Below are 26,874 nucleotides of genomic sequence, written 5' to 3' on the forward strand. Positions count from 1 at the left end.
ATATCAAGTATTTCATTTTTCTTGAGAGGACAATCAAGCAAAGCATTAAGTAATTGGAGAAGCCTCCCCCAAGCTTGTGGGAGACTCTCTTCTTCAATTTGCACAAAATTATATATTTCCCTTAAAGCAGCTTGTTTCTTATGAACGGGAAAATATTTAGCAGAGAAGTAGTAAATCATATCCTGGGGACTACGCACACAACCAGGATCAAGAGAATTAAACCATATTTTAGCATCACCCTTTAATGAGAACGGAAATATTTTAAGGATATAGTAGTAACGAGTTTTCTCATCATTAGTGAACAGGGTGGCTATATCATTTAATTTAGTAAGATGTGCCACAACAATTTCAGATTCATAGCCATAAAAAGGATCAGATTCAACCAAAGTAATTATATCAGGGTCGACAGAGAATTCATAATCCTTATCAGTAACAAAGATAGGTGAAGTAGCATAAGCAGGATCATACTTCATTCTAGCATTCAGAGATTTTTGTTTCAGCTTAGCTAATAATTTCTTAAGATCACTTCTATCATTGCAAGCAAGAAAGTCTCTAGCAGTTTCTTCATCCATAACATAACCCTCAGGCACAACACGCAATTCATATCTAGGGGAGAATCTTCATCATCACTTTCATCAATATTATCAGTTTCAATAATTTCATTCTCTCTAGCCCTAGCAAGTTGTTCATCAAGAAATTCACCAAGTGGCACAGTAGTATCAAGCATAGGAGTAGTTTCATCATAAGTATCATGCATAGCAGAAGTGGCATCATCAATAACATGCGACATATCAGAACTAATAGCAGAAACAGGTTTAGGTGTCGCAAGCTTACTCAAAACAGAAGGTGAATCAAGTGCAGAGCTAGATGGCAGTTCCTTACCTCCCCTCGTAGTTGAGGGATAAATTTTTGTTTTCTCGTCTTTCAAGTTCTTCATAGTGACCAACAGATATAAATCCCAAGTGACTCAAAGAACAGAGCTATGCTCCCCGGCAACGGCGCCAGAAAATAGTCTTGATAACCCACAAGTATAGGGGATCGCAACAGTTTTCGAGGGTAGAGTATTCAACCCAAATTTATTGATTCGACACAAGGGGAGCCAAAGAATATTCTCAAGTATTAGCAGTTGAGTTGTCAATTCAACCACACCTGGATAACTTAATATCTGCAGCAAAGTATTTAGTAGCAAAGTAGTATGATAGTAGCGGTAACGGTAGCAAAAGTAACAGTGATAGTTTTGTAGTGATTGTAACAGTAGCAACGGAAAAGTAAATAAGCGAAGAACAATATGTGAAAAGCTCGCAGGCATTGGATCGGTGATGGAGAATTATGCCGGATGCGGTTCATCATGTAACAGTCATAACATAGGGTGACGAAGAACTAGCTCCAATTCATCAATGTAATGTAGGCATGTATTCCGAATATAGTCATACGTGCTTATGGAAAAGAACTTGCATGACATCTTTTGTCCTACCCTCCCGTGGCAGCAGGGTCCTAGCGGAAACTAAGGGATATTAAGGCCTCCTTTTAATAAAGTACCGGACCAAAGCATTAACACATGGTGAATACATGAACTCCTCAAACTATGGTCATCACCGGGAGTGGTCCCGATTATTTTCACTTCGGGGTTGTCGGATCATAACACATAGTAGGTGACTATAGACTTGCAAGATAGGATCAAGAACTCACATATATTCATGAAAACATAATAGGTTCAGATCTGAAATCATGGCACTCGGGCCCTAGTGACAAGCATTAAGCATAGCAAAGTCATAGCAACATCAATCTCAGAACATAGTGGATACGAGGGATCAAACCCTAACAAAACTAACTCGATTACATGATAAATCTCATCCAACCCATCACCGTCCAGCAAGCCTACGATGGAATTACTCACGCACGGCGGTGAGCATCATGAAATTGGTGATGGAGGATGGTTGATGATGACGACGGCGACGGGTTCCCCTCTCCGGAGCCCCGGACGGACTCCAGATCAGCCCTCCCGAGAGAGATTAGGGCTTGGCGGCGGCTCCGTATCGTAAAACGTGATGAATCCTTCTCTCTGATTTTTTTCTCCCCGAACACGAATATATAGAGTTGGAGTTGAGGTCGGTGGAGCACCAGGGGGCCCACGAGGCAGGGGGCGCGCCCAGGGGGGTAGGCGCGCCTCCCACCCTCGTGGACAGGGTGTGGGCCTCCTGGCCTTGATTCTTTCGCCAGTATTTTTTTATTTCCAAAAATAATCTCCGTGAAGTTTCAGGTCATTCCGAGAACTTTTGTTTCTGCACAAAAATAACACCATGGCAATTCTGCTGAAAACAGCGCCAGTCCGGGTTAGTTCCATTCAAATCATGCAAGTTAGAGTCCAAAACAAGGGCAAAAGTGTTTGGAAAAGTAGATACGACGGAGACGTATCAGACATCCGCACCATTCGCCGTGTGCTGGACATCTTCGGCAAGGCATCCGGGCTTTGCACAAGCTTCGCCAAGTGCTCGGCCTCACCCATCCGATGCGTCGAGGAGCACATCGCCACGATCGCGGCTGAGATGGCCTGCCTGATTGCTCCCTTCCCGATGAAGTACCTTGGCCTCCCGCTCTCCATCCGCAAGCCCTCGACAATGGACCTCATGCCGCTCGTCGACAAGCTTGAGAAGAAGCTCTCCACTTGGATTGGGTCCACGCTCTCCTTAGGGGATCGCCTCGCGCTCTGTCGGCATGTCCTCTGCGCCATGCCCATCCACATCCTCGTCGCCATTGCTGTCAATAAATCCATCGTTGCTTGGGTCAACCGGATCATTCGAGGTTTCCTCTGGGTTGGCCGCAAGGACGCACATGGAGGGCAATGCCAAGTGAATTGGGATCGGGTGTGTCGCCCCACCTTCCTCGGCAGCATGGGGATCCGCGACCTGCAGCGCACTGGTGTCGCCCTGCGCACCCGATGGCTCTGGCTCCAGCGTACCGATGCTTCGCGCCCCTGGAGTCAGCTACACCTTCCCCATGATCCTGCGGCCTCGCAGATTTTTAGGGCCTCCACTACCTGGGAGGTGCGTGATGGCCGCACCTGCAAGTTCTGGACTGACCCCTGGATTGAAGGCAAGGCCATCCCCGAGATAGCTCCTCTCGTGTTCTCCTTGGTCTCCAAACGGCACCACCGCGATCGAACGGTGGCCGAGGGCCTACCTGGGTGGGCCTGGGTGCGTGACATTGCCGGCGCGCTCGGCCCGACCGCCCTGCTTCAGTACGTCGACCTCTGGCGTATGCTGCAGAATGCAACCCTCACGGTTGGGCCCGATGTGCTGCGCTGGAAATGGACGGAGTCCGGCGTCTACTCTGCCAAGTCTTGCTACCTTGCGCTCTCTCATGGATCTACGATCGACGCTTCATGGAAGCTCACCTGGAAGACCTGGGCCCCCCTACGCATCAATGTTTTCATCTGGCTTGCCTTACAGGACCGGTGCTGGACGGCCGACCGCCTCGCCCGGCGAGGGCTGCCCCACAGCGACAGTTGTGTGCTGTGCGACCAGACCACCGAGGACATGCACCACTTGTTCGCTGCCTGCCCCTTCTCCCGCCAAATCTGGCACGAGTTTCTATCTTGGTGCCGATCGACTGCCACGATCCCGAGTCCAGACACACCGTTCGCGGAATGGTGGATGGATACCTGCACTTCATCGCCCATGGCTCTACAGAAGGGACTCGGCTCCATCATCGCTCTCGCCGCATGGGCTATCTGGAAGCACCGGAATGGATGCATGTTTGATCAGCGGCAACCCTCGGTCACAAGTCTACTACAATCCATTTGAGAAGATGCTCGCCTATGGGCTAGCGCCGGCGCTAACGGCTTGGCAAACTTGATACCTGAGGTATAGGCTATAGCGCTATGTAAGGGGGGGCGAGCAGCCCCTCCCCTAACTGCTCCGGCCACTTGTGCCCGCGCCGGCTTGTGTACGCGTGGCCAATGTAGGCACCTCTCTGTACTTTCACCCCCTCCTATCAATGCATTGATACGCAATCTTTGCGTATTCACGAAAAAACAACATGTCAACAAGGGATAAACATTTTTCATGTTGTTACTTCTTGTTCTATGTAGGAAAACAACTTATATTCTTGTGTTTGTGACATTTAAAAAATGTTTATGTGTTAAAAAAGGTACGTGACATTTTAAAAATGTTTAAACATTGTAAAACATATTTGTGTAATTAAAAAACATACGTTGCATTTTAAAATCTTCACACATTTTTAAAAACTATTCATGACAGTTTTTAATGTTTATACAATGAACAAAAAAATCGTGTAGTTTAAAAAATGTTTCGTATCCAAAAATGCAAGGGAGCGACCATGAGGTCACAAGTTCGAACCGTGGCATGTCTTTTCTTAAACTTTCCACCTTAATTTGTATGGTTCGTTTTGAAGCACTGGGGAGGTGGGCTCTGGTTCTACTACCCTGTTCTAGCAATCAATTATTCAATTGATGCCTATCCTCCGGATTGGCACTTCGATTGCGGTGGGCTCTGGTTCTACTACCCTGTTCTGGCTGGACAAATGGTCACGATCTAGGCCATTCGCGGAGCGATCCACGCCTTATTCTTGATATGCTCCCACCCACGTCTGGTGGTGGGAGCCGCCCTTCATAATATAGGCGCCATCACCTTTCATCGCACCTTCGGGGCGCTAGAGCGAGAGCAATGGGAGGAGCTCCTGGAGTGCATAGCTCCGCACACACCCTCGCTTGAACCGGACGCTATTGCGTGGCACCTTGAGCCGAGTGGGACCTTCTCACTAAATCTTTATACCACGCGATCTTGCCTACCCCAGGTCCCACCGAGCTCACGGTGCTATGGGAGATCAAGCTGCCACTTAAGATACTATCTTCTTGTGGCAATGGGTGTGCGGCCGCCTACCCTCGGGCACGGAGGTCCAGAAGCGTAATGGTCCGGGTGACGGCCTCTGTCCCTTATGTGACATAGCGGGAGATTCCAACCATATCTTCTTCCGGTGCCCGGCGGCACGTTTCCTATGGAGCTGCCTCCAGGAGGTGGTTGGCGGGGTATGGTGTCATGATAATCTTCCGGACTTGTTTAGGGATATCCTTGACTCCCCCCTTATTAGTAGGCCTTCCCTCCGGGTGGCTATGGGTGCCCTGGCGTGGACCCTTTGGAAATGTTGCAATAAATTGGCGATTGAGCATGTGATCCCTTGCCGTGTGACTGACTCCGTCTTCAAATTGTGTGGATTCCTACAGCTCTGGAGACCGCTTAGCAAGCGGCGCGACCGTGGCTTCATCGACTCCATCATCGCAGGTCTTCGCTCTAAGGTTGTCGCAATGTCCCCGCCTCCATCGCCACCACCGCCGGAGCCTGATTAGAGTCGCTTTTCTCATGCTTTTGGTGCTTGTTTGGCTGTGCCCCCAGCCGGACCTCGTTTATTTTATTTTGTTTGAACTTGTACTCGTTGATGTTGGATGCTTGGTGGTATGCTTTATAATATAAAGCGGGGAAACCCTTTTTCGTAAGCACTGGGGGAGGTTAGGGCATGGCTGCAGGGGTCACTGCCTCCCAGATTTGTGTACATTAGTGAAGAAAATTATTTTGGGATAAGTTAGATTAGAAGAAATAGTATGCTAGGACCCCCAAAAGTTCAAATTTTCTGCCCCCCTCCCAAAACAGAACCTTGGCAAGCTCCGCCACTGTTTTGAAGGGATATATAAACTTTAGTTGTGCGTATCGGACATTTGCTATCCGTACTACACATACAAACATGTCGTGGGTTTGAACCTTGCCTGCGTAGTATTTTCCGGACAATGCTACACGCACAGGGAGGATGTTCACGGATCAACGCACAGCCTGTCGTGGAACAAAACGATTGGAAGATAGGAAGATGGTTGGGCCCCACCCCAGTGAAATTCGGGGGGGGGGAGGGGGATAGAAGATTAATTGGAATTTTTGTAAAGCGCGTGTAAACAGCCCCTGAGTGTAGGATTATTGGTATTTTCCATTTTATTTGAGTGGCTTGTTACATACCATTTTCCATTTTATTTGAGCAGCTTGTTACATAAATAAATAAAATGCAAGGGTGTTTGCAAAAAAATCTAGTGCGTGCCAACCCTTGATCATCATTTTTATTTTCAGGGCTTCTACGCAAATAAAATAAAATGCAAGAGTGTTTTCTGCAAAACAAAATCCAATGCGCACCCGGTACACAATCCCTACCCGCCATGTTGGCACGCGACGCATATATAGATACGGCCGGATACGGTAGAAAGCACCGTATATGAACGCTCATGCTAGTTTGACGATCAAAAACATGTATTTTGCATGTTCGTGCATCAAACTAACCGTTACGTGCAAGTTTTATGATTCCTGATGTATTGACCTCAGAAAATATACTATAGTGCTATAGATTCGATGCCAGCCCACACACACCCTAGAACTCATCTTATGAAAAGACATCCAGAACTATGTTAGTTGGGAGAACATGAGCGTTCTCAGAGCTCAGCGATTTCTGGCCGTCGGATCTCTTGTTTGATGCGTTTTCGGCCGTCGGATCTCGCTCTGGGAAGATATGGGCCGTTGGATCGAAGTGAAAACACTGCTACAATGAATAGTTTCACCCCCCACGAGGGTATTTTTGTCATTTCACATCTTAGGTCAACAGGTGCCCTTCTCTGATTCGCTGCCTCCTCCCCAATCGGTGCTATGGTTCGATCTCCTCGTTCTGATTCGCTGCCTCTCTCTCTCCCTCCCGCGCCCCCCTCCCTGGATCCCTGCCCCGCCGCCGCCGTCGCCGCTCGCCCGCGCACCCGTCGCGCCTGCTCGTGGTGCAACCACGCCTCCGCCGTGGCGCTTGCCTCCCGTGCACACGGCAGGTGCTCCGCCTCTTCCTCCCATCCGGCCAGATCCACGGCGCACGGTCTCTCGCGCTCGCTCGCAACCCTCAGTCGTGGCTTGGGTTTCGGGCTGGGCATCGCCTTCGTAGACGGCGCGGCTCCGGTGGACTCCGGCGGCTCCTCTCCGTCTCCTTCCTCGCCCCCACACGCGGCTCCACTTCCCGCTGGCCATGCGGCTGGCCGGCAGCAGCGCCTCCCTCCCTCCCTCCCTGCCGCGGCTGGTCCCGCCGCACGGAGCAGCGCCGCCGACGGGTCCATAGGCAGGTAGCCCCACCGCTCCTTCCTCCTCCCTCTTCCTTCACCACGACCTCCCTTGTTGCATCCTCTGTCCGTTCAATTTCTGTTTTCCTGACTCTTGTGTCGGACGAGTGGTTGCTGTGGTAGATTGGGTGTAGTGAGGATGTATGCAACGGCGACTGTTTCTGGATGAGTAGTAGTTGCCGCGTGATTTTCCCACTGCGCGTTCGAGTTCACATCTGATGGGATTTTGCCTGATAGGTGCCTGTGGTAATGCTTGCAGGGGCAAATATTGGTAACTCGTAGTTTGACTTTTTTCAGATGAGCTAATGTACTGCATGTTAGCAGCAGTGAAAAATGTTATACTAACGATATATATATTTAATCTACACTGCCTTGACCTGAAATCATCGAAGCTTATAGATGTAGCGTGCAGTTTGAGAGCAGCAGGAGCTTCGCCTTGGTTGTACTGGCCCAGATTGGTTGACACATTGGTTAATTGCCCATGTGTACAATCCTGTTGATTGTGGAGCAGTAAGGAACAATAGGGAATTTTTATGACCTGGACTTATCATGTGTGAATAAAATTAGGAACAGTACAATACACGTTCTTCAGACCTTGTTGATCAACAAAATTATTGCCAAAAAAGTTGATACACATGTTGATCTGTAGGTTTATTCGTACAAGGTACTCTTGTGAGTATTTTCCATTTTGAAATTGAAAATAAGCTGTCAAAACTGAAATAAATTGGAGTACTGAAGATCTGCTTGTACTGCCATTTTTTTTTTGAACTGTGCAGCAAAAGAAATAGTTGCCAATCAGTTAGTAGCATAATCATTGACAAGGAGTATTTAGGACAATCCATGAGGTATACTTAGATGCAAAAAAATTCTGTTAGAAGATGTTCTTTTTTCTGTGTGCAACTTAGGTATATGGGGTTCAGGAATATCATGTGCTGAATTTTACTGTCAAAATTGGAGATCGGATCCAGCTCCATAATTTTACTGTATGAGCCAGCCTGTATAATTTTCAGTTTGTAGAGCTCTGTGTTGTCCTGTTTTTCTGTTGTTCTATTTTTCTATTGTTGATCAGATCCATGTTGTCCTAAATTGTAAAGTACAGCTACAAGTCTAAACCTGGACATTTTCAGAAACTGGACATTTTTAGAACCTGAACATTTTCAGTTAGTGGCTCAAAATTGTTCGTATCTTAACGGGCATTCTGATCTGTCTTTTTTGGTAGCTGCGGGTTCAAAAGCGCAGTAATGATATTTGCTTACAGTTACTTCAAGTACTACACTTGGTTTATCTTTTAAAGGAAATCAGTTTTGTTTACACTGAAAATAATTTGTGTGCTTATCCCATTAACTTGAGTGTGTTATTACAGGTTGCAGGAATAGCTTTATATTAGGAGCAGCTTCTCCACCACCACTCAGCGGCAGAGGAGGTGTGCTTCTTCCCCAACACAACATAGCGGCAGCCACGGTATCCTCGGCCCTCTCCCTCTATCTACCCTCTTCTGTTCCTTACCGAAAAATCATTTTTTTACCTTGTATAATACTTGTGATTTGGACCGATTTGTGTTTTGGGGGGCATCAATTTGGTGCTTCCCCTGTCCATGTGCTGCAGAGAAAAGGAGAAGAAGGGGATGGATGAGCAAGGAGCAGAAGTACCTGAAGAAGAAGGGCAAGGGAGGTGGGGTGATATGCATGTCCAGGGAGGTCCGTCCCCCTCTCCTCCTCTTATCTTTCCTTGTACTGCACCAGCCTTTAATCACCATAACCACATTAATGGCCAAGCACGAGGTGAAAATACTCTCTTCATCTCTCATTTCTGTTAAATGAATAGTTACTTGACTTGATGCTGGCTAGGATCTATGTGGGGCTAGGAAATGTTTTGTCTGACTATCACCATGAATATGCAATGTCCATTATTTTCTTAGTTCCACTCTGGAAGCACACCTTGCACAATAAGATAAATGCTGCATGGGGCGCCATGGCTTGGTTAACTCATTAATGTGCTATTTACTTTGTGTTTTAGAAACTGATTCATATGGAGAGCCTTTTTGCTCGGTCAAATCTGAGTTATGGTGGTAGCTGTAGCTGAAAGGTTAACTCAATAATTTCTGAAATGCATAATTAATACTTGCATTACATGGCTGAAAGCCTAATCTATGCTCGCAGGTCTCCGCCGGACGCCGCCCCCCCCCCCCTCCCCCGCGTGCGTCCAGGTCATTGTTGCTTTTGGTGTTCTGCGTTCAAAGGGATCAAGATGGTGCCTTTCTTTGGGTCTGCATTTCGTCCACTACTTCTCCCACCCAGCAGGTAGCAACATGTGTTGAGCAATGACATAGACAACATTTTTCCTTTTTTTTTTTGAAATTCACATTTTTCCTTTTTAGTAGTGATTTGATGCACCAATAAATAGATGTCCACTATATCACTTATCTCGTAGAAAGGTTTCTGTTTCTTTCTTCATCTCAATATTAGCCATTTCAGTATATGTCCATTATTCATTATATTTCTGAAACGGCATTTTTTATTAGGAGTCCTCATTATGTGTCTCTGTTTATATTATATATGTAAAGGCAAGAATCAAACAATTTTATTTATGTGCCTATGTTTGTAGATTGGTAAATCATACTTCAGTTGTTTTGACCTGCAAGAATAGTTCTATGATTAGAGCTTATAGTTTATTGTCAACTACTCCCTCCGTCCTAAAATTCTTGTCTTATATTTGTCTAAATACGGATGTATCAAGTCACATTTTAGTATTAGATACACCCGTATCTAGACAAATCTAAGACAATAATTTTGGGACGGAGGGAGTACTTTACTGATGACACTTTTTATTTATATTGTGAGCTGCTGGTGTTGCTTCCTGTTGGACATAGCTCGTTCTCCACTCCCCACCTTCGATTTGTGACACAGATTGGTTTATTGTGATGTTGCTTTGAACAAGGAATGGGTGATGCTATCCCACTAGGATTGTGTCATCACCACATACATAATTAGTCCCAGGAAAAATATAAAGCATACCAAGGTATTATTAAGATCGATTGAAATGATTTCCTCTGTCCTGGGGTCTAGATAAGTTAATTATCTTCATATGTAAAGTTTACACCATCAGAGAATGTACTAAGATACAGTCTAGATGCTAGAGATTTTGCATACATGTGTACTATACCCTATGTCAAAGTGTGACATCACGCTGGAGCATCCAGTAGGGGGTTGTCGTCGTAGTCGCCGTTTCGACCTGACCCGTTGCCTCCGGCGTGGCCGATCTGTTGTTCCTAGGGTATGGTGGACGACCAGTTCCGGCAGCTGCAGTCGCTGCAGGAGGATGGCGGCAGCGCGTCGGGCTTCGTCGCCGAGGTCGCCACCCTCTTCATCGACGACGCCCACCGGATCATCAACGACATCGGCAGCCTGCTGGACGCCGGCAGAACCTAGCCACCACTCCCCGCCGCGCCCCTCGTTGGTAAGATTCGCCTCTCTCTCTCTCTCTCTCTCCCCTTTGCTAATTATATACTTAGTAAATATACGAACCATACGCATGGGCATCAGTAATAAATTGCAGAGGGCTACTCATGTTATTCTAGATGTATGGTACATGCTGAAAAATCTTCAGTGCTCATTGTACCCTTATATTGAGATTCATATTAGTGTCTTGGCCTGGTTTGGTCTACTTTTTTAGATTGAGACTCATATTGGTGTGTGGCGGAAAATTAGGTTGCAGCTTTATATTTGACGCATGGTTTGCACTGCAGGTTACTTGCCGTGCTCGATTTTTCCTTCCACGGACGATTCTGTCATTCGCCTCTACTGCCGGTGGTCGTGCCAGTCATGCTCCTACTGGGTAAGCTCGTTTCCTTCTTTAATTCATGTACTATTTGGCAGGACTGGCTACGTTACTGTAAAAATGTCTTTGGTTTCTTCTTGTGTGGAGCAGATTCTTTTTAGAGGCCTTGCCTTGGACTTCCTGGATCCTGATTGTTTTTCGCGTATCTGCTTTGGGCCATTGCTGTTCTTCTACCACTCATACATATATTATTTGACCATTTGCTTTGCTAAGATTCAAGTATGATGTAATTTAGATTTGTTCTCTTCAAACTTGCACCAATCAATATTTTTAGCTCTTAGCATTGTCTAATATACAATTTTATTGTATGCAGGACATGCATCCTTTAGCTAAATTCATCTTTGTTTGATGTAGTTCTTTGTGATCTGAAAGCAACTGACTACTCAATACCAATCAGTGCATGGAGGGAACTCCTGTCCACCACGCCGGCGACAGGAACATGGAAAACGCAGTCCACGGTGCCACCAATGAACAAGGTAAACACGAGCTGTCGGTCGCTTATAAATTCTGTAGTTCAGTAGTATCGATCTAGGGTTCACGTGAGTGATCTTACTGTTATTCGGGCTGTGTATAAAAATGCTGCCCTTTTCAGAGAGAATACTCCAAATCTATTGATTATAATTTAGTTGTGGTATTGATTTTTAGTTAGTATGAATACTCACACAATGAATCTATTAAACGATCTAAAGGCCACCTATTCACATATTAACTTGTGCCACCGTTGTTTTCTTACTTATCGTGTCATTCTTGTTTTTGAGCCTGGCCTGACACATTCTGTTTCCAAATATATTATACCTATCGAATCGTTTGGTGTCTCATTAACTGAAGAGATGGTCAGCCCAAAGTCTATGGTTAATGCCATTCTTGGTAACATTGGTCTGCCTGATGCAAATCAAACAAGGACTACAAGAACTACAGTGGACGTGTGGGTGCAATCATCTTTTTCTGGCCGTTCCTGGCGCATTGTTGAATTAGTCACCTTGCCTCTCTTGCACTTAACATTGTCTAATTAGACTTTTCAAAATGATTATCCAGGACTGCTTGGCCTCTCGTTTTGATTAGCCTATCATTAAAGTTGGAAACACCAGAATTGACGCTTGCGTATGAGTGTGTACAGGTTGTCCTTAGGATTTTCTTTGTAGCAAACTCGCTGGATTGTGGATTGGTTTCCTAGGCCATTGTTCTTTGTACAATATACTTGAAGCGATCTGCTCGTGTGTGTGACTTTGTCCGATGATTAGGCTTTAGATTTTCTGCTGGTTTATCTTATGATTCATGGTGCATTTGATTTTTTTTCAATTACTATGTCTCAATTGTCGAACAGGACAGTAAGAATCTAATAAAACTCTTGCACAACAAAGATTGTTGTCCTTTAGTTACCCAGACCAACTGCTGTCAACTTTAGTACTCTGGAAAATTATATAACCATTCTGAAATTTCCTATGACACAGGCCGAGACAAGCATTGTAAGGATCCCAGTTAGAATGATGCTTGATCTGCTGTTAGAGCATCTTGGGCTTCACAAGGCCATCTGAGACTCGGGCTCAATGAGAACACAATGAGTGTCATCGTTCTCTCTGACACTGCTGTTCAAGACGACCGGACCTGTCCACCGCGCATGCCCATTACTGGTGTTCAGTCCTCCAACGACAATATCTACCGTGTATGAACATTGCATCCTTTAATTTACCCTGTATATGAACATTCCATTCTTTAAATGTGTTGTACTATCGTTCTGGTGGCTATGGAGATGTGTTGTACTGTAGTTTTGGTATCCATTGATGATGTCTTGCTCCGATTACACTTGAATGTTTCCTTTTTTTATCCTGATTGAATACATATGATAAGCCTGGCTTTCTACTAACTTCACCATTACATACATGGGCACATCGTTGAAACCGACACCCTTGCGCCAAGGCGCACTGTCGATCTAGTGAAATGTGGTGTGCGGCGGTCGTTGGTGGATATGGAAGCAGGTTTCCCATTCAAGGCAGGCGCGGCGTCAGTGGCCTTGTGCTTGGTTTTGTGCTCTGGTAGTCGGCGATGCGCGCTCCCGCGTCGCTGCCGAGCCTTGGAGCTTCTACAGGAGCATTGCGCTGGCGGTGCTGCATCTGCACATACTGGTGAGTGGTCAAGTCTACGCCAGATTTTCCTCCCTCCTGTCGCCGGCCAGAGAGGTGATGCTTTCAAAGCGGTGGTTCTCCGATTCAATGCTTCTCCGGCATGTTGGTTCATATGGACCAAAGTTGTCGACTTCCCGTTCGCGAAAATCCTGCCTGCGGATAACACGGTCAGGTCGGCTTCGCGTAGGAGTGGCGGCGGTGGCGCGCTTGCAGCTCGCGCTTGTGGATGTGTTGGGTTGGCTCCTCCGGAACCTGGGTGTAATTCTCAACCTGTGTTGTGTGTTGTGTATCATCGGTTATCCTTATTTATTGAGCTGGGGTGTTTTTCGCAAGAAAACAAAAACAACCTCAAAACTAACACTGTCAAAAAAAAGGACATGAAGTGCTCGATTTGAAACACTCAAACGTGAATCTATTGTGTAAATCTTGTGTGTTCTTCCGTAGCTCCATATGAATCTAGTGAGACACTCCCAAAAAAAAATCTACTGACACAAAACAAAACGTGTTATGCTAGCCTGCACGGTGATGCGCCGGGTTGCCCGTCAACCAAAACGTCGCACGTGAAGGACTGCCAGTCCAGGCCCATGTCGATCTCCAGCTGCGCCACCTCCCATCTCCGCTCCGCCGTCATGAGGCGAGACAAATCCGCCGGGATCCCCAGCCCCGCGCCCGTCACGTTCACCACCCACCCCCCCGTGCTCTTGGCCGCCAGCCGGAAGCCGGGCGTGCGCCCGCGCGCGAGGGGCACGCCCGCGTAGGACACGACGACGTCGCCGCCGCCATGGCACAGCTCGTAGACGTGGCCGTTGTCGACGTGCACGACGAGGCCGAAGGCCGGCGAGGTCGCGCCCGGAGCCAGCGCCGGCTCGAGCCCCCTGGCGCCGGCTAGCTCCACGGAGCACGTGGTCGGCTTGTCGTCGTTGCATGGCGGCGAGCCGTCGAGCTCCCGGATCCCGGGCAAGGAATCCATGGGCGGCAGGTACATCATGACCAGCCAGAAGGACGTGTACAGGAGCAGAGCTATCGTCCAGGACCCGCAGCCGCAGTCGTCAGATCCGTCTTCCCGAGGAGCGCCGCCTCCATGGTCCTTGGATGCCATCGGAAGCACGTCGGCGTACCACCGTCACGTTCTATGTATCTCTTCTGTTTTTCCGCTCAAAAGGAAATCTGTTACGTACACGTTTTGTTTTTCCTGAGAGGAGGATCCAGGTGGGCCGCTATTCCGTTACGTGCTCGAGTCTAAGGCTAACTCCAACGCACAACGCGTAGATCGTACCTCATCTGGTCCGCGTGTGTCCGTTGCGAGCCAAACGGACAGACACGCAGCCGCATCCGTAAAATTTATCTGTTTCGCGTTCGGGCCATTGCATTTCGGGAGCAAACTTGCTTTTGGTTTGCGTTCAGAAGGACAGCGAACAAACATGAACGCCGCCCGCTTCTCGTCCGCCATGGGACACATGGCAGCTGGGCACCTAAATCCCACCGCTCAAAAAAAAAGCGCACGTACGGGTAGCCCCCGCCTGTCAGACTCCCAATCGCGTCCGGGCTCATTCTTTTTAATGTGGAAGCCGTGGACCGGCCAGTCTACGCTTCCACTCCCGGCGACCCCTACCTTCTCGAAACCCGACACGAGCAAACCCTAGCCATCGGTTGCCGTAGATCTACCCCCTCTCCTTCACCCCGTCCTCACCGTCGGCAATGGGGTGGCACTGGATCCCTGGCCGCAAGGGGAAGCACGACCATGAGGCTAGGTCCTCCTTCGGCCGCCGCCGCCGCCACTCCACCCCCTCCTCCTCCGCCACCGTTCTTCATCGCCCCGCCAACGGCCAACACCCGAAACCGCCCATACGTGAAGGCCAACATCTGCAAGCACTACTGGGAGACGGGAACACCGCTGTCGTGGAGCGACGTCCACCTTCCTAACAACAGGCACTTGTCGGCGGACTGCGTGCCCATCCCGCCGGTCCCGGTCGGCGGTAGAGCCCGTTGCGACGAGATCCAGCATCGTCGCGCCGACCTGCCCCCACGACCTCCTCGACAACGCTATGCACACGTTCGACTCGCCGCTGCGGGACACCTGGTTCTGCGACGAGCACAACCTACGGCGGGCGTCGTACATCGTCGGTCGTGGTCCGAGCGTGCCACGGCCGCGGCTCACCCCCGATGTTGTCCCCGTCCCCGCCACCGCCATCGCCACCTCCCATGACCGCCGAGGAGGAGGAGGAGGAGCTCATGTTGTGGGTTAGGGAGGAGTCCGTTCACGACCACGACGAGGCCCAGTGGCACGGCTCGAGCTGATGATGGCCCTCTCTGCCGCGGGCGATGTCGCCCTCCCCCCGGAGCTGCAGGAGGCCGCCATCATAAAGGAGGGGGTGGTGGTCAAGGAGGAGGAGGCCACTGTCGTCGAGCCGCACTTCGTGACAATGGTGGGGGCAGACGTGGTCCTAGATGGACACGATGTTGTGCACACCGGAGTTCGTCTCCGTGCCACCCTCGTCGGCGGGTGCCCCGCCACGGGAAGAGGTCGTGCAGGCGCCTCCGGCCATGCAGCCACCGCAGGGGCCGCCTGCCCACCTCTGGCAGTCGCCGCCATACATCGACCTCATTGGGGACGGCAACGAGAAGGACGGCGGCGCCTGAAGACGGCGAGTGGATCGACGACGGCCACAACAGCGGCGGTGTCTAGTTTCTTTTTTCAGGTTTTTAAGTTTTAAGTTAAGTTTAATATGCGGGCGGGGACTTGTTTAAACGGTTTAAATAGTTAGAACTGTTTAGTTAAGTTTATTTCTATGTTTTTAAATGTGTGGCCGGTCTTTTTTCATTTTTGGGGGACAAAATACGACGCGACGCGCATTGGTTGCACCGACCGGCGGACGGGCCAAACCAAACATGTGTCTTCATTTTACCGTCACAAATGGACGAAATTCAGTAAAAACAGACGTCCGTTTGTCGGAGTTGGCCTAAGAGATACACGATGGTCGGCCAGATTTTAAAAAATTTGTGTGTGCTACCGACGCTATTACCTCCATGACTCTTCTGGCCCCAAATTAGGAGGCGCCTAACAGGACTGACGCACATTCACATGGCCACGGCCAGACGCCTGCATACGGACAAGATTGGCCAACAGAGAAAAACATGGAAACCGTTCTGAATAGATTGGGCATGCAAGAATAGAAAAGGATGATGTGGCTTCATCTTCCCTGTGTTCCATGTTTAGGCCTCGTTTGGTTTACATGAATTTTGTATGAATTCTCTTCTGGAGATATGAATAGAATCCTATTCCTATATAGGATTGATTCATATCCTCTGTATTTCAAGGAAAAGAAACATTGCTCGGACTCGTATATGAATGATTCCATACCTCTGTTTTTCAAGGAAAAGAAACATTGCTTAGACTCAATGCAAAAAATACTCAATGCTAAAAATCATACCGTCTGAACCAAATGATATCTCTTTTCATATTTCCATTCATAGAATTTCAGATACATGTCATCTCACTTTCTACAGCTTTCCCATTTCTGTAGTGTTCATATCCTACACAGCAAAGGAGGCCTTAGCAGGTGCAGTGTTTTGATAAGTTTCAGACGAATAATCACGAGCATGGATGAATGGTCCCAGACAGATTATTTCCACAATTCCTCACCAGGTTCAGTCGCAATGTAATATCAGCACACCAAACCTTTCGTGCAGTATACAGCAAAGACAAACCACCCTATCAGAAGCAAACAGAATGCCAATATCCCTATTAGGAAAGACCAGCCGGCCATAAAAATACCGATGCACGTCACAGTTACGAATGGCGCGAATGACCGAACGATAGACATTTTGTCCACCCACTCGCCGTGCAGCCAAACAAGAGCTGCCACATTCAAAACATTCCACTCCGCCGAACCACCGTGGGCAAGCCGGTTCAGGCAGTTTGCCACGAATGAGTAACAGTTGCAGGTGAACAGGTTGTAGTATTTGTGCTGGAAATGTCTCGTGCCCAGTTGCAGGGCTCCATCCCATGATGTTGCTGTTCCAACTTCTGTGTGTTTGTATGACCACTCGCATACATGTGCCGCCAGATTAGCAGGAAAGCAGCACTGGCCATGAACAAAACAAAGAGTATTTCAACAATAAATCCCAACTTCAAAGGAAAGCGCTAAAAGAAAAGGTGAAATGCAAGTAGGTTTTACAGAAGTAAAGATAATAATAAATGAACAGGATTGTGGAACAACATATACAACTTCACCATATAATTATCAGATATCACCTTTGTCAACAAGAGAAGTTAATCTATAGAATGCCACACTAACTATTTATAGATGACACTGTTACTAAAGAAAAAAAAACTGAAACTGATGATAAGATTTGCAAAATGTTTACAGACATCCTCTGTCTGTGATAACTGGCTGGAGTCTCGTGTTCAGTATCCCCAGCTCATCCGTATAACATAACAGAATTTTCACTATTTATATGATAGTAAGTCCAGGTATTGACACACAACTATTTACTGTTTTAAAATGGTCTTTCAAGGACAGCATGCCAGAAGAACAAAGCAAGTTACCTCACAGATACTTTAGAGGTTACTGAAACAGAAACTACATATCGAAATGAACTACTACAAGTAAAATATGTTGACAGCATGTCACTCATGAGACTGGTAGGCATTTTCCTCCAAGTAACAAGGGATTTTATTAGCAGCCAGGATAAAGTAAGAGGCCAACACTCTAAAGAAGAAAACAAAAATAATAGGAATCAGATATACCTTCTTTCTGTCCAGCTGGAGGTATCTAGCGACAGAACCATATGCAAAATTATCCATGCTCACTAAATTTGAACCAGCAAAATCCAGGACAGATCCATCCTCCTGACAGATTCCAACATGCCCTATGTAAGGAGCAAGCCATGAAACTACAGGAAGAGGAGTCCAGACAATGCAACAAGGGAATCGCCCTCTCTTTGGGTCTATCTCACCAACTGGCCACAACTCCTGCAGTTCATTGTTTGATCTGGAATCTTCAACATCAAAATCAGCTTCAGCCTCCATCGAGGAAAATACTTCAGTTAACATTAGTGCCCGTTGAACTTATAGAAAATCAAATGTGCTTGCATCTCATGAGCATGGAGACCTTTGCTGAAAAGAAAGAACAAATAAAATTAGGCTCACCATGCTTTTGGAGAAAAAGGGTGAAGAATTATAATCAGCTCTAGTTTAGTGCTCCCCTCGTTTCCCTATAACTGTCACCAGCCTTGGGGTTTCTGTTTCAAATAACTGTCCCTTGAGGAAAAATTAATGTTGTTAATGCAATGATTCCACTCTATTTAATTTTTGGAAGAGGTTAAGTGGTCGTAAGCTTGTGGTATGTCATTTCATATTAACTTTTTCTTAGTTCTTGCTTGGTCAATGCGCATGGGGGACCGTGGACTGAGGATAGTAATACAGAGTAGTACTTCAACAACATTGCAAATCCATATGAAACGGTCAGGGTACAAAAATGTTTACGTGCATTAAGATATGAACAAGAGGGGATAACAGCCACAACTTCTCTAAATTTCAATTACATTGCTGTTCACTCCTCAATCAAACTGTTGCCCAATAATTAGGAACTTTAGTTTCTCATGGTCTACAATTTTCGAGCTCAAAACAGATAGCTTATCCCTTTTCATCTTATAATGCAGGAAGAACATGGGGTTATTTTGCTGTACAAAAGAGACTCAGCAACACCCCATTAACCACAAGAAGCTTAAAGTGTTTGCACTTTAGATTGACAAAAATACAGCTCCGGCAAGAAGATGTACTCTATCCACGACATTTTACGTGTCAAACATGTTATGAACCAATCTCTTTAATATGAGATGACATGTTGAACAGCATAAGATCAGATTGGCAAGGAAAGGAACACCAATGAGCTTTATAAAAAAGTGCTTGAAACAATGTTACATTGGTGTATCCAGGAGCCAGCCTCCTGCCCCCATCCCAAAGCAATCCGCTGCTACAGCCAGCCGTTGGACGAAATGCACAAACAAAACGCAGGAGCAGACTGTAGAAGGGAGTGGCTCGAGCGGAGGCGAGGACCTTACTATGAAAAATTGCGCTCAGCTGCACGAACTAAAAAATCGATCTCTACAAACTAGTACAGTACATCCGATGCTAAATGTCATGCTCTAATATTCAGTTCAATGCCCGGATGCAGACGCCCTTACTTGGCATGTCCTCAAAGCGCAAATTTCATTTTGGGTGAATCGCAAGACATTCGATTTTTGTCTCAAGAATCCAGTAGCGGTTTCCCGTTTCACTTGGCCAAAGGGAAGCGCCAGAGCTTCTAAGCTGGGCCCTACAATACAAGCACCGTACGGACCAATGGAACCGGCCGAAGGGGAGCGGAGCAGAGAGATTTGAGAGAAAAGCTCACCGGAGAATGGGCGGGAGACGGCAGGGTCCTCCGCGATCTGGCGCCGGCGGAGGGGTTGGACTAGATTGGGCGCCGCGTACAGGTGAAGGCTGCCTTTGGCTTCGCTTGGGAGCAGGGGAGGCGGGCGCGGTTGCAGAGGAAAGTGGAGAGCGGAGGGGCGGGACGGTGCATGCACCTGGAGTCCTCGGCTGTCATGGATGGGCGCAAATGGTAGGCGCACGCACCGCGCACGCCACCCCCGCTTTGCCTCTCCCTGACGCATTTGTCTGTTGAATATACAGTATTTGGTTACTTGTTTATTGGAGCTAGCTTGGTCGCTGACAAGCACGGCCCCATGCGCCAGGGAGAGAAGTTTGGCAACCCGCGCTGCAAATGGCAAAAGATGACTGAATCGTTCTTGCTACTCCCTCCGTTCCACGATACTTACTTGTCCACAATCTTTTATTTTTGCTACTACTAGGGGTCTCTTTCATGCTATCCGAAGATGAAATAATCGTGCTTGAAATTGCTATCCCGAAATTGTACGGGAATATAATCCCAGCAACACAGCAAGAACCTAGTAAGAACACTCATCGACTTGAGCCTTTGTTCTTAAAAAAAAAACACTCATCTGACAAATGGAATGGCTCTAGAAGGTTTCGCTGCCTGATTTATACTGAGAAGGCAGAGAGCGATTTGACGAATGAACGTGTTACACATGACCTGTAAGAAACGGTGAAGTAACGGCAACTCGCCCGTGTAGGGGTTGTTATTTTTCCGTCTTACAAAATTTGTTACTCCCTGCGTTCACTTTTGTAAGTTATTTCAGACAATTCAAAATGAGATGTTTTGTACATTATCTGAAATGTCTTCAAGGTCTTATAAAAAAATGAACAGAGAGAGTATGTAAAACTGTAATTGTATTGTTCTTATCTTTTTTTTAGGGAATTGTATTGTTCTTATCTGAATAAAGTAGTTTTGTGTTCTAAAATAGGAGTAACAAAGAGTGAAGTACTACTTGATATGTCGACCTTCAGCAGCACTATGTGTACTTGTTTTTGGCGAATCACCTTGGACTTGTTTTTGGCCCAAGACAAAAATCACCTTATTCTTGTTTTTGGCCCAAAACAAGTACACGGGTGAATCGCAAGACATTCGATTTTTGTACTTGTTTTTGGCGAAAGGGGCCCAAGGGCCTAGATTAGGCATCGTATGACCTTACAAAAACACCCGCACAAAAAATTACATTTAAATCCTTGAGGTGTCGAAATCTTCTTCCTCCTGCATCCATCGGCGACGTATCGTGAGCATGACTCAATGTAGTCTTTGGGCCTCCGCCTCAGCGGAGCAAACTTTTTTAAACATGAGCTTGTAGAAGCAACAGTTGGAAAAGTCGTCAATGTAGACCAGGAGACACCGGAAGCTGTGACCGACTAAGCAAATCGCCGCCCTGGAGAAGAAAACGATGATAAGGCATGTAGAAACTACAAAGACCATGAAAGCTAGTTGAATCAAAATGGATCCACCCGAAACCTAAACTGACCGGATCCCAGAAGACCCTCCGGAGGCACAACTCCACACGCCCTTCGCCGACGATTAGCACACCAAAGGAAATGGGGAAAGGCAGCGAGAACATTATTACTACATTAGGGCAACGCGGCCGCCTCACTGCCCCAAACCAAACACGGTGACTCCTGAAAGAAAACAAGAAAAAAAATCACCCATGTCGTTGCACACCAAGTTCGAGATCGATGCCGGGATCGTTGTCGTCCAAGACCATGCACTGATGCCCTCTTCTCCGATGACCTAGCCAGGCCAGGTCGCCGTTGAAGGTCGTGTTACATATGCGACCCTCTAGCCACCACCTTTCGCGTCGCCATCAAGCATCGCCTGCCGATAGCCACAGCTTGACCACCCATCACCGTTGCCACCCTGCGACAGCCCACCAGCTCCTCCGTACCGTGCTCTCGATGAGCAGCAACCTCCTTGGGGCGGACCTTGGCGACAGCAAGAGGGATCAAATCACGGGTGTTGGCTAGGGTTAGGTCGCCCTCGACGTCCTTATCTCACAAAGCAGTTTATTTTTTGTAGTTTCAATAGGAGATCATGTAAATATAGCCTTCTTCACTAGAGAACCTAGGTTTATCGAATTATGAGAGGTGGTACTTTGAAAATGGAAATTTCTTCAAGAACTAGCCATTTGGTTTTAAAGAAACCGCTGCCTGGGAGGCAACTCGAAAGTTTTAGAAAGTATTTTGCTACAGCTTTCACCAAATAAACTTCCAAAAAATTAGAGGGCAATCTAAAACTTTTTCAGAAAGAGAAGTGACTAGAAGGGTATGCGTTGAAGAGTGAGGGCCGACCGTGAACATTTGTGTTCATGCTCATGAAATAATATAATTTTTTTCATGAAAGCTTCTACAAAAATTAACCCATTGTATAAAACCATTGTACCATAACCAGTGCAAGATTTATCTTTAGCATGTTTTAGATTGCAAGTTTACGTGTGTTGTGCTAGAAAAAAGTTTTGCTGCTAGTAAAAATCAAATCAATTCAACAGAGCATTGTAAAATCATGAAATTTTAACACATCACATATTTGAGTTTTCTGTTACGTGCTATTTTTCAGATTTTTTGGATTTGCATAAATATAAGTATCATTGGCTCTTTACAGACTACTGAAGGAAATATGCCCTAGAGGCAATAATAAAGTTATTATTTATTTCCTTATATCATGATAAATGTTTATTATTCATGCTAGAATTGTATTAACCGGAAACATGATAGATGTGTGAATACATGGACAAACAGAGTGTCACTAGTATGCCTCTACTTGACTAGCTCGTTGATCAAAGATGGTTATGTTTCCTAGCCATGGACAAAGAGTTATCATTTGATTAACGGGATCATATCATTAGGATAATGATGTGATTGACTTGACCCATTCCGTTAGCTTAGCACTTGATCGTTTAGTATGTTGCTATTGCTTTTTTCATGACTTATACATGTTCCTATGACTATGAGATTATGCAACTCCCGTTTACCGGAGGAACACTTTGTGTGCTACCAAACGTCACAACGTAACTGGGTGATTATAAAGGTGCTCTACAGGTGTCTCCGAAGGTACTTGTTGGGTTGGCGTATTTCGAGATTAGTATTTGTCACTCCGATTGTCGGAGAGGTATCTCTGGGCCCACTCGGTAATGCACATTACTATAAGCCTTGCAAGCATTGCAACTAATGAGTTAGTTGCGGGATGATGTATTACGGAACGAGTAAAGAGACTTGCCGGTAACGAGATTGAACTAGGTATTGAGATACCTACGATCGAATCTCGGGCAAGTAACATACCGATGACAAAGGGAACAACGTATGTTGTTATGCGGTCTGACCGATAAAGATCTTCGTAGAATATGTAGGAGCCAATATGGGCATCCAGGTCCCGCTATTGGTTATTGACAAGAGAGGTGTCTCGGTCATGTCTACATAGTTCTCGAACCCGTAGGGTCCGCACGCTTAACGTTCGTTGACGATATAGTACTATGAGTTATGTATGTTGGTGACCGAATGTTGTTCGGAGTTTTGGATGAGATCACGGATATGACGAGGAACTCCGGAATGGTCTGGAAGTAAAGATTGATATGTGGATAGTAGTGTTTGATCTCCGGAAAGGTTCCGGAATCCATCGGAAGGGGTTCCGGATGTTTCCCGAAATGTTTGGGCACGAGAACACTTTATCTGGGCCAAAGGGGAAAGCCCACGAGGTTTTTGGAAAGCGCAAAAGGAAGTTTTGCGGAGTCCAGGGGCCAGACGCCAGGGTCCCTGGCGTCTGGCCCTGGAGTCCGAGAAGGACTCTTGCCATTCGGGTGAAACCGACTTTGTGGAGGCTTTTACTCCAAGTTTCGACCCCAAGGCTCAACATATAAATAGAGGGGTAGGGCTAGAACCCAAGACACATCAACAAACACCAAGCCGTGTGCCGGCAACCCCGTCCCCTCTAGTTTATCCCCCGTAGGGTCCGCACGCTTAACTATCATTATGGTTTTGATGCGTAGGTAAGAACGGTTCTTGCTAAGCCCGTAGCAGCCACGTAAAACTTGCAACAACAAAGTAGAGGACGTCTAACTTGGTTTTGCAGGGCATGTTGTGATGTGATATGGTCAAGACATGATGCTAAATTTTATTGTATGAGATGATCATGTTTTGTAACCGAGTTATCGGCAACTGGCAGGAGCCATATGGTTGTCGCTTTATTGTATGCAATGCAATCGCCCTGTAATGATTTACTTTATCACTAAGCGGTAGCGGTAGTCGTAGAAGCATAAGATTGGCGAGACGACAACGATGCTATGATGGAGATCAAGGTGTCGCGCCGGTGACAATGGTGATCATGATGGTGCTTCGGAGATGGAGATCACAAGCACAAGATGATGATGGCCATATCATATCACTTATATTGATTGCATGTGATGTTTATCTTTTATGCATCTTATCTTGCTTTGATTGACGGTAGCATTATAAGATGATCTCTCACTAAATTTCAAGATAAAAGTGTTCTCCCTGAGTATGCACCGTTGCCAAAGTTCGTCGTGCCCAGACACCACGTGATAATCGGGTGTGATAAGCTCTACGTCCATCTACAACGGATGCAAGCCAGTTTTGCACACGCAGAATACTCAGGTTAAACTTGACGAGCCTAGCATATGCAGATATGGCCTCGGAACACTGAGACCGAAAGGTCGAGCGTGAATCATATAGTAGATATGATCAACATAGTGATGTTCACCATTGAAAGCTACTCCATTTCACGTGATGATCGGTTATGGTTTAGTTGATTTGGATCACGTGATCACTTAGATGATTAGAGGGATCTCTATCTAAGTGGGAGTTCTTAAGTAATATGATTAATTGAACTTTAATTTATCATGAACTTAGTCCTTGTAGTATTTGCATATCTATGTTGTAGATCAATTGCTCGCGTTTAGCTCCCCTGTTTTATTTTTGATATGGTCCTAGAGAAAACTAAGTTGAAAGATGTTAGTAGCAATGATACGGATTGGATCCGTGATCTGAGGATTTTCCTCATTGCTGCACAGAAGTATAATGTCCTTAATGCACCGCTAGGTGACAGACTTATTGCAGGAGCAGATGCAGACATTATGAACGTTTGACAAAAGCTCAGTATGATGACTACTTTAGTTTAGTGCACCATGCTTTACGGCTTAGAACCGGGACTTCAAAAATGTTTTGAACGCCACAGAGCATATAAGATGTTCTAAGAGTTGAAATTGGTATTTCATACTCATGCCCGTGTCGAGAGGTATGAGACCTCTGACAGTACTTTGCCTACAAGATGGAGGAGAATTGCTCAGCTAGTGAGCATGTGCTCAGAATGTCTGAGTACTACAATCACTTGAATCAAGTGGGAGTTAATCTTCCAGATAAGATAGTGATTGACAGAGTTCTCTAGTCACTATCACCAAGTTACTAGAACTTCGTGATGAACTATAATATGCAAGGGATAACGGAAATGATTCCCAAGCTCTTCGTGATGCTGAAATCGACGAAGGTAGAAATCAAGAAAAACATCAAGTGTTGATGGTTGACAAGACCACTAGTTTCAAGAAAAGGGCAAAGGGAAGAAGGGGAACTTCAAGAAGAACGACAAGCGAGTTGCTGCTCAAGTGAAGAAGCCCAAGTCTGGACCTAAGCCTGAGACTGAGTGCTTCTACTGCAAAGGAACTGGTCACTGGCAGCGGAACTGCCCCAAGTATTTGGCGGATAAGAAGGATGGCAAAGTGAACAAAGGTATATTTGATATACATGTTATTGATGTGTACTTTAATAGTGTTTATAGCAACCCCTCAGTTTTGATACTAGTTCAGTTGCTAAGATTAGTAACTCGAAACGGGAGTTGCAGAATGAACAGAGACTAGTTAAGGGTGAAGTGACGATGTGTGTTGGAAGTGGTTCCAAGATTGATATCATTATCATCGCACACTCCCTATACTTTCGGGATTAGTGTTGAACTTAAATAAGTGTTATTTGGTGTTTGCGTTGAGCATGAATATGATTTGATCATGTTTATTGCAAACGGTTATTCATTTAAGATAGAGAATAATTGTTGTTCTGTTTACATGAATAAAACCTTATATGGTTACACACCCAATGAAAATGGTTCATTGGATCTCGATCATAGTGATACACATATTCATAATATTGAAACCAAAAGATGCAAAGTTAATTATGATAGTGCAACTTATTTGTGGCACTGCCGTTTAAGTCATATTGGTGTAAAGCGCATGAAGAAACTCCATGCTGATGGGCTTTTGGAATCACTTGATTATGAATCACCTGATGCTTGTGAACCATGCCTTATGGGCAAGATGACTAAGACTCCGTTCTCCGGAACAATGGAGCGAGCAACAGACTTATTGGAAATAATACATACTGATGTATGCGATCCGATGAGTGTTGAGGCTCGCGGCAGGTATCGTTATTTTCTGACCTTCACAGATGATTTGAGCAGATATGGGTATATCTACTTGATGAAACATAAGTCTGAAACATTTGAAAAGTTCAAAGAATTTCAGAGTGAAATGGAAAATCATCGTGACAATAAAATAAGGTTTCTACGATCTGATCGCGGAGACAAATATTTGAGTTACGAGTTTGGTCTTCAAATTAAAACAATATGTGGAATAGTTTCACAAATTCGTGCCACCTGGAACACCACAACATAATGGTGTGTCCGAACGTCATAACCGTACTTTATTGGATATAGTGCAATCTATGATGTTTCTTACCGATTTACCACTATAGTTTTGGGGTTATGCATTAGAGACAGCTGCATTCACGTTAAAAAAGGGCACCACCTGAATCCGTTGAGACGACACCGTATGAACTGTGGTTTAGCAAGAAACCTAAGCTGTCGTTTCTTAAAGTTTGGGCCGGCGATGCTTATGTGAAAAGGTTTCAAACTGATAAGCTCGGACCCAAATCTGAGAAGTGCATCTTCATAGGATACCCAAACGAAATTGTTGGGTACACCTACTATCACAGATCCGAAGGCAAATTCGTTGCCAAGAATGGATCCTTTCTAGAGAAGGAGTTTCTCGTGAAAGATGTGAGTGGGAGGAAAGTAGAACTTGATGAGGTAACTGTACCTGCTCCCTTATTGGAAAGTAGTTCATCATAGAAATCTGTTCCTGTGACTCCTACACCAATTAGTGAGGAAGCTAATGATGATGATCATGTAACTTCAGATCAAGTTACTACCGAACCTCGTAGGTCAACCAGAGTGAGATCCGCACCAGAGTGGTACGGTAATCCTATTCTGGAGGTCATGTTACTTGACCATGACGAACCTACGAACTATGAGGAAGTGATGG

The 26,874-nt window shown here is 46.0% G+C and overlaps 3 protein-coding genes and 1 long non-coding RNA gene across 15 annotated transcripts; 2 read left to right on the top strand and 2 right to left on the bottom strand.

Moving 5' to 3' along the window:
- Positions 1 to 6,689: 6,689 nt before the first annotated feature.
- Positions 6,690 to 12,848, top strand: LOC109782133 (uncharacterized). Of its 12 annotated transcripts, XR_012205062.1 has the most exons (10): positions 6,690 to 7,150; positions 8,511 to 8,608; positions 8,753 to 8,844; positions 9,164 to 9,232; positions 9,307 to 9,447; positions 10,420 to 10,603; positions 10,893 to 10,981; positions 11,075 to 11,203; positions 11,298 to 11,460; positions 12,436 to 12,848. XR_012205062.1 is itself a non-coding variant. In XM_073510596.1 (9 exons), the coding sequence occupies exons 4-9, from the start codon at positions 9,210 to 9,212 to the stop codon at positions 12,517 to 12,519; spliced, it is 600 nt and encodes a 199-aa protein (XP_073366697.1). In that variant the 5' UTR covers positions 6,690 to 7,150; positions 8,511 to 8,608; positions 8,753 to 8,844; positions 9,164 to 9,209; the 3' UTR covers positions 12,520 to 12,848. The 12 variants fall into 12 exon arrangements, 7 of the variants coding, with proteins under 7 accessions (XP_073366697.1, XP_073366695.1, XP_073366696.1 ...); XR_012205060.1 differs by lacking the exon at positions 11,075 to 11,203 and having other exon boundaries at positions 11,339 to 11,460; XR_012205061.1 differs by lacking the exon at positions 11,075 to 11,203 and having other exon boundaries at positions 6,690 to 7,146; positions 11,339 to 11,460.
- Positions 11,773 to 12,157, top strand: LOC141042408 (uncharacterized). The gene is made up of 2 exons (XR_012205063.1): positions 11,773 to 11,909; positions 12,020 to 12,157. It is a non-coding gene; the product is annotated as an uncharacterized lncRNA (long non-coding RNA).
- Positions 12,849 to 13,397: 549 nt separating the features above from the next.
- Positions 13,398 to 14,317, bottom strand: LOC109782128 (uncharacterized). The gene has a single exon (XM_020340717.4). The coding sequence runs from the start codon at positions 14,204 to 14,206 to the stop codon at positions 13,613 to 13,615; it is 594 nt and encodes a 197-aa protein (XP_020196306.1). The 5' UTR covers positions 14,207 to 14,317; the 3' UTR covers positions 13,398 to 13,612.
- Positions 14,318 to 16,542: 2,225 nt separating this feature from the next.
- LOC109782131 (protein REVERSION-TO-ETHYLENE SENSITIVITY1) lies at positions 16,543 to 19,743 on the bottom strand. Its single transcript, XM_020340719.3, has 3 exons — positions 19,506 to 19,743; positions 17,858 to 18,226; positions 16,543 to 17,192 (listed from the first exon to the last, which is right to left on the bottom strand). Exons 2-3 carry the CDS (start codon positions 18,161 to 18,163, stop codon positions 16,773 to 16,775), a joined length of 726 nt encoding a protein of 241 aa, XP_020196308.1. The 5' UTR covers positions 18,164 to 18,226; positions 19,506 to 19,743; the 3' UTR covers positions 16,543 to 16,772.
- Positions 19,744 to 26,874: the final 7,131 nt, after the last annotated feature.

Source organism: Aegilops tauschii, chromosome 3 (assembly GCF_002575655.3).
Source record: "Aegilops tauschii subsp. strangulata cultivar AL8/78 chromosome 3, Aet v6.0, whole genome shotgun sequence".
Classification (NCBI taxonomy): Eukaryota; Viridiplantae; Streptophyta; class Magnoliopsida; order Poales; family Poaceae; genus Aegilops; species Aegilops tauschii.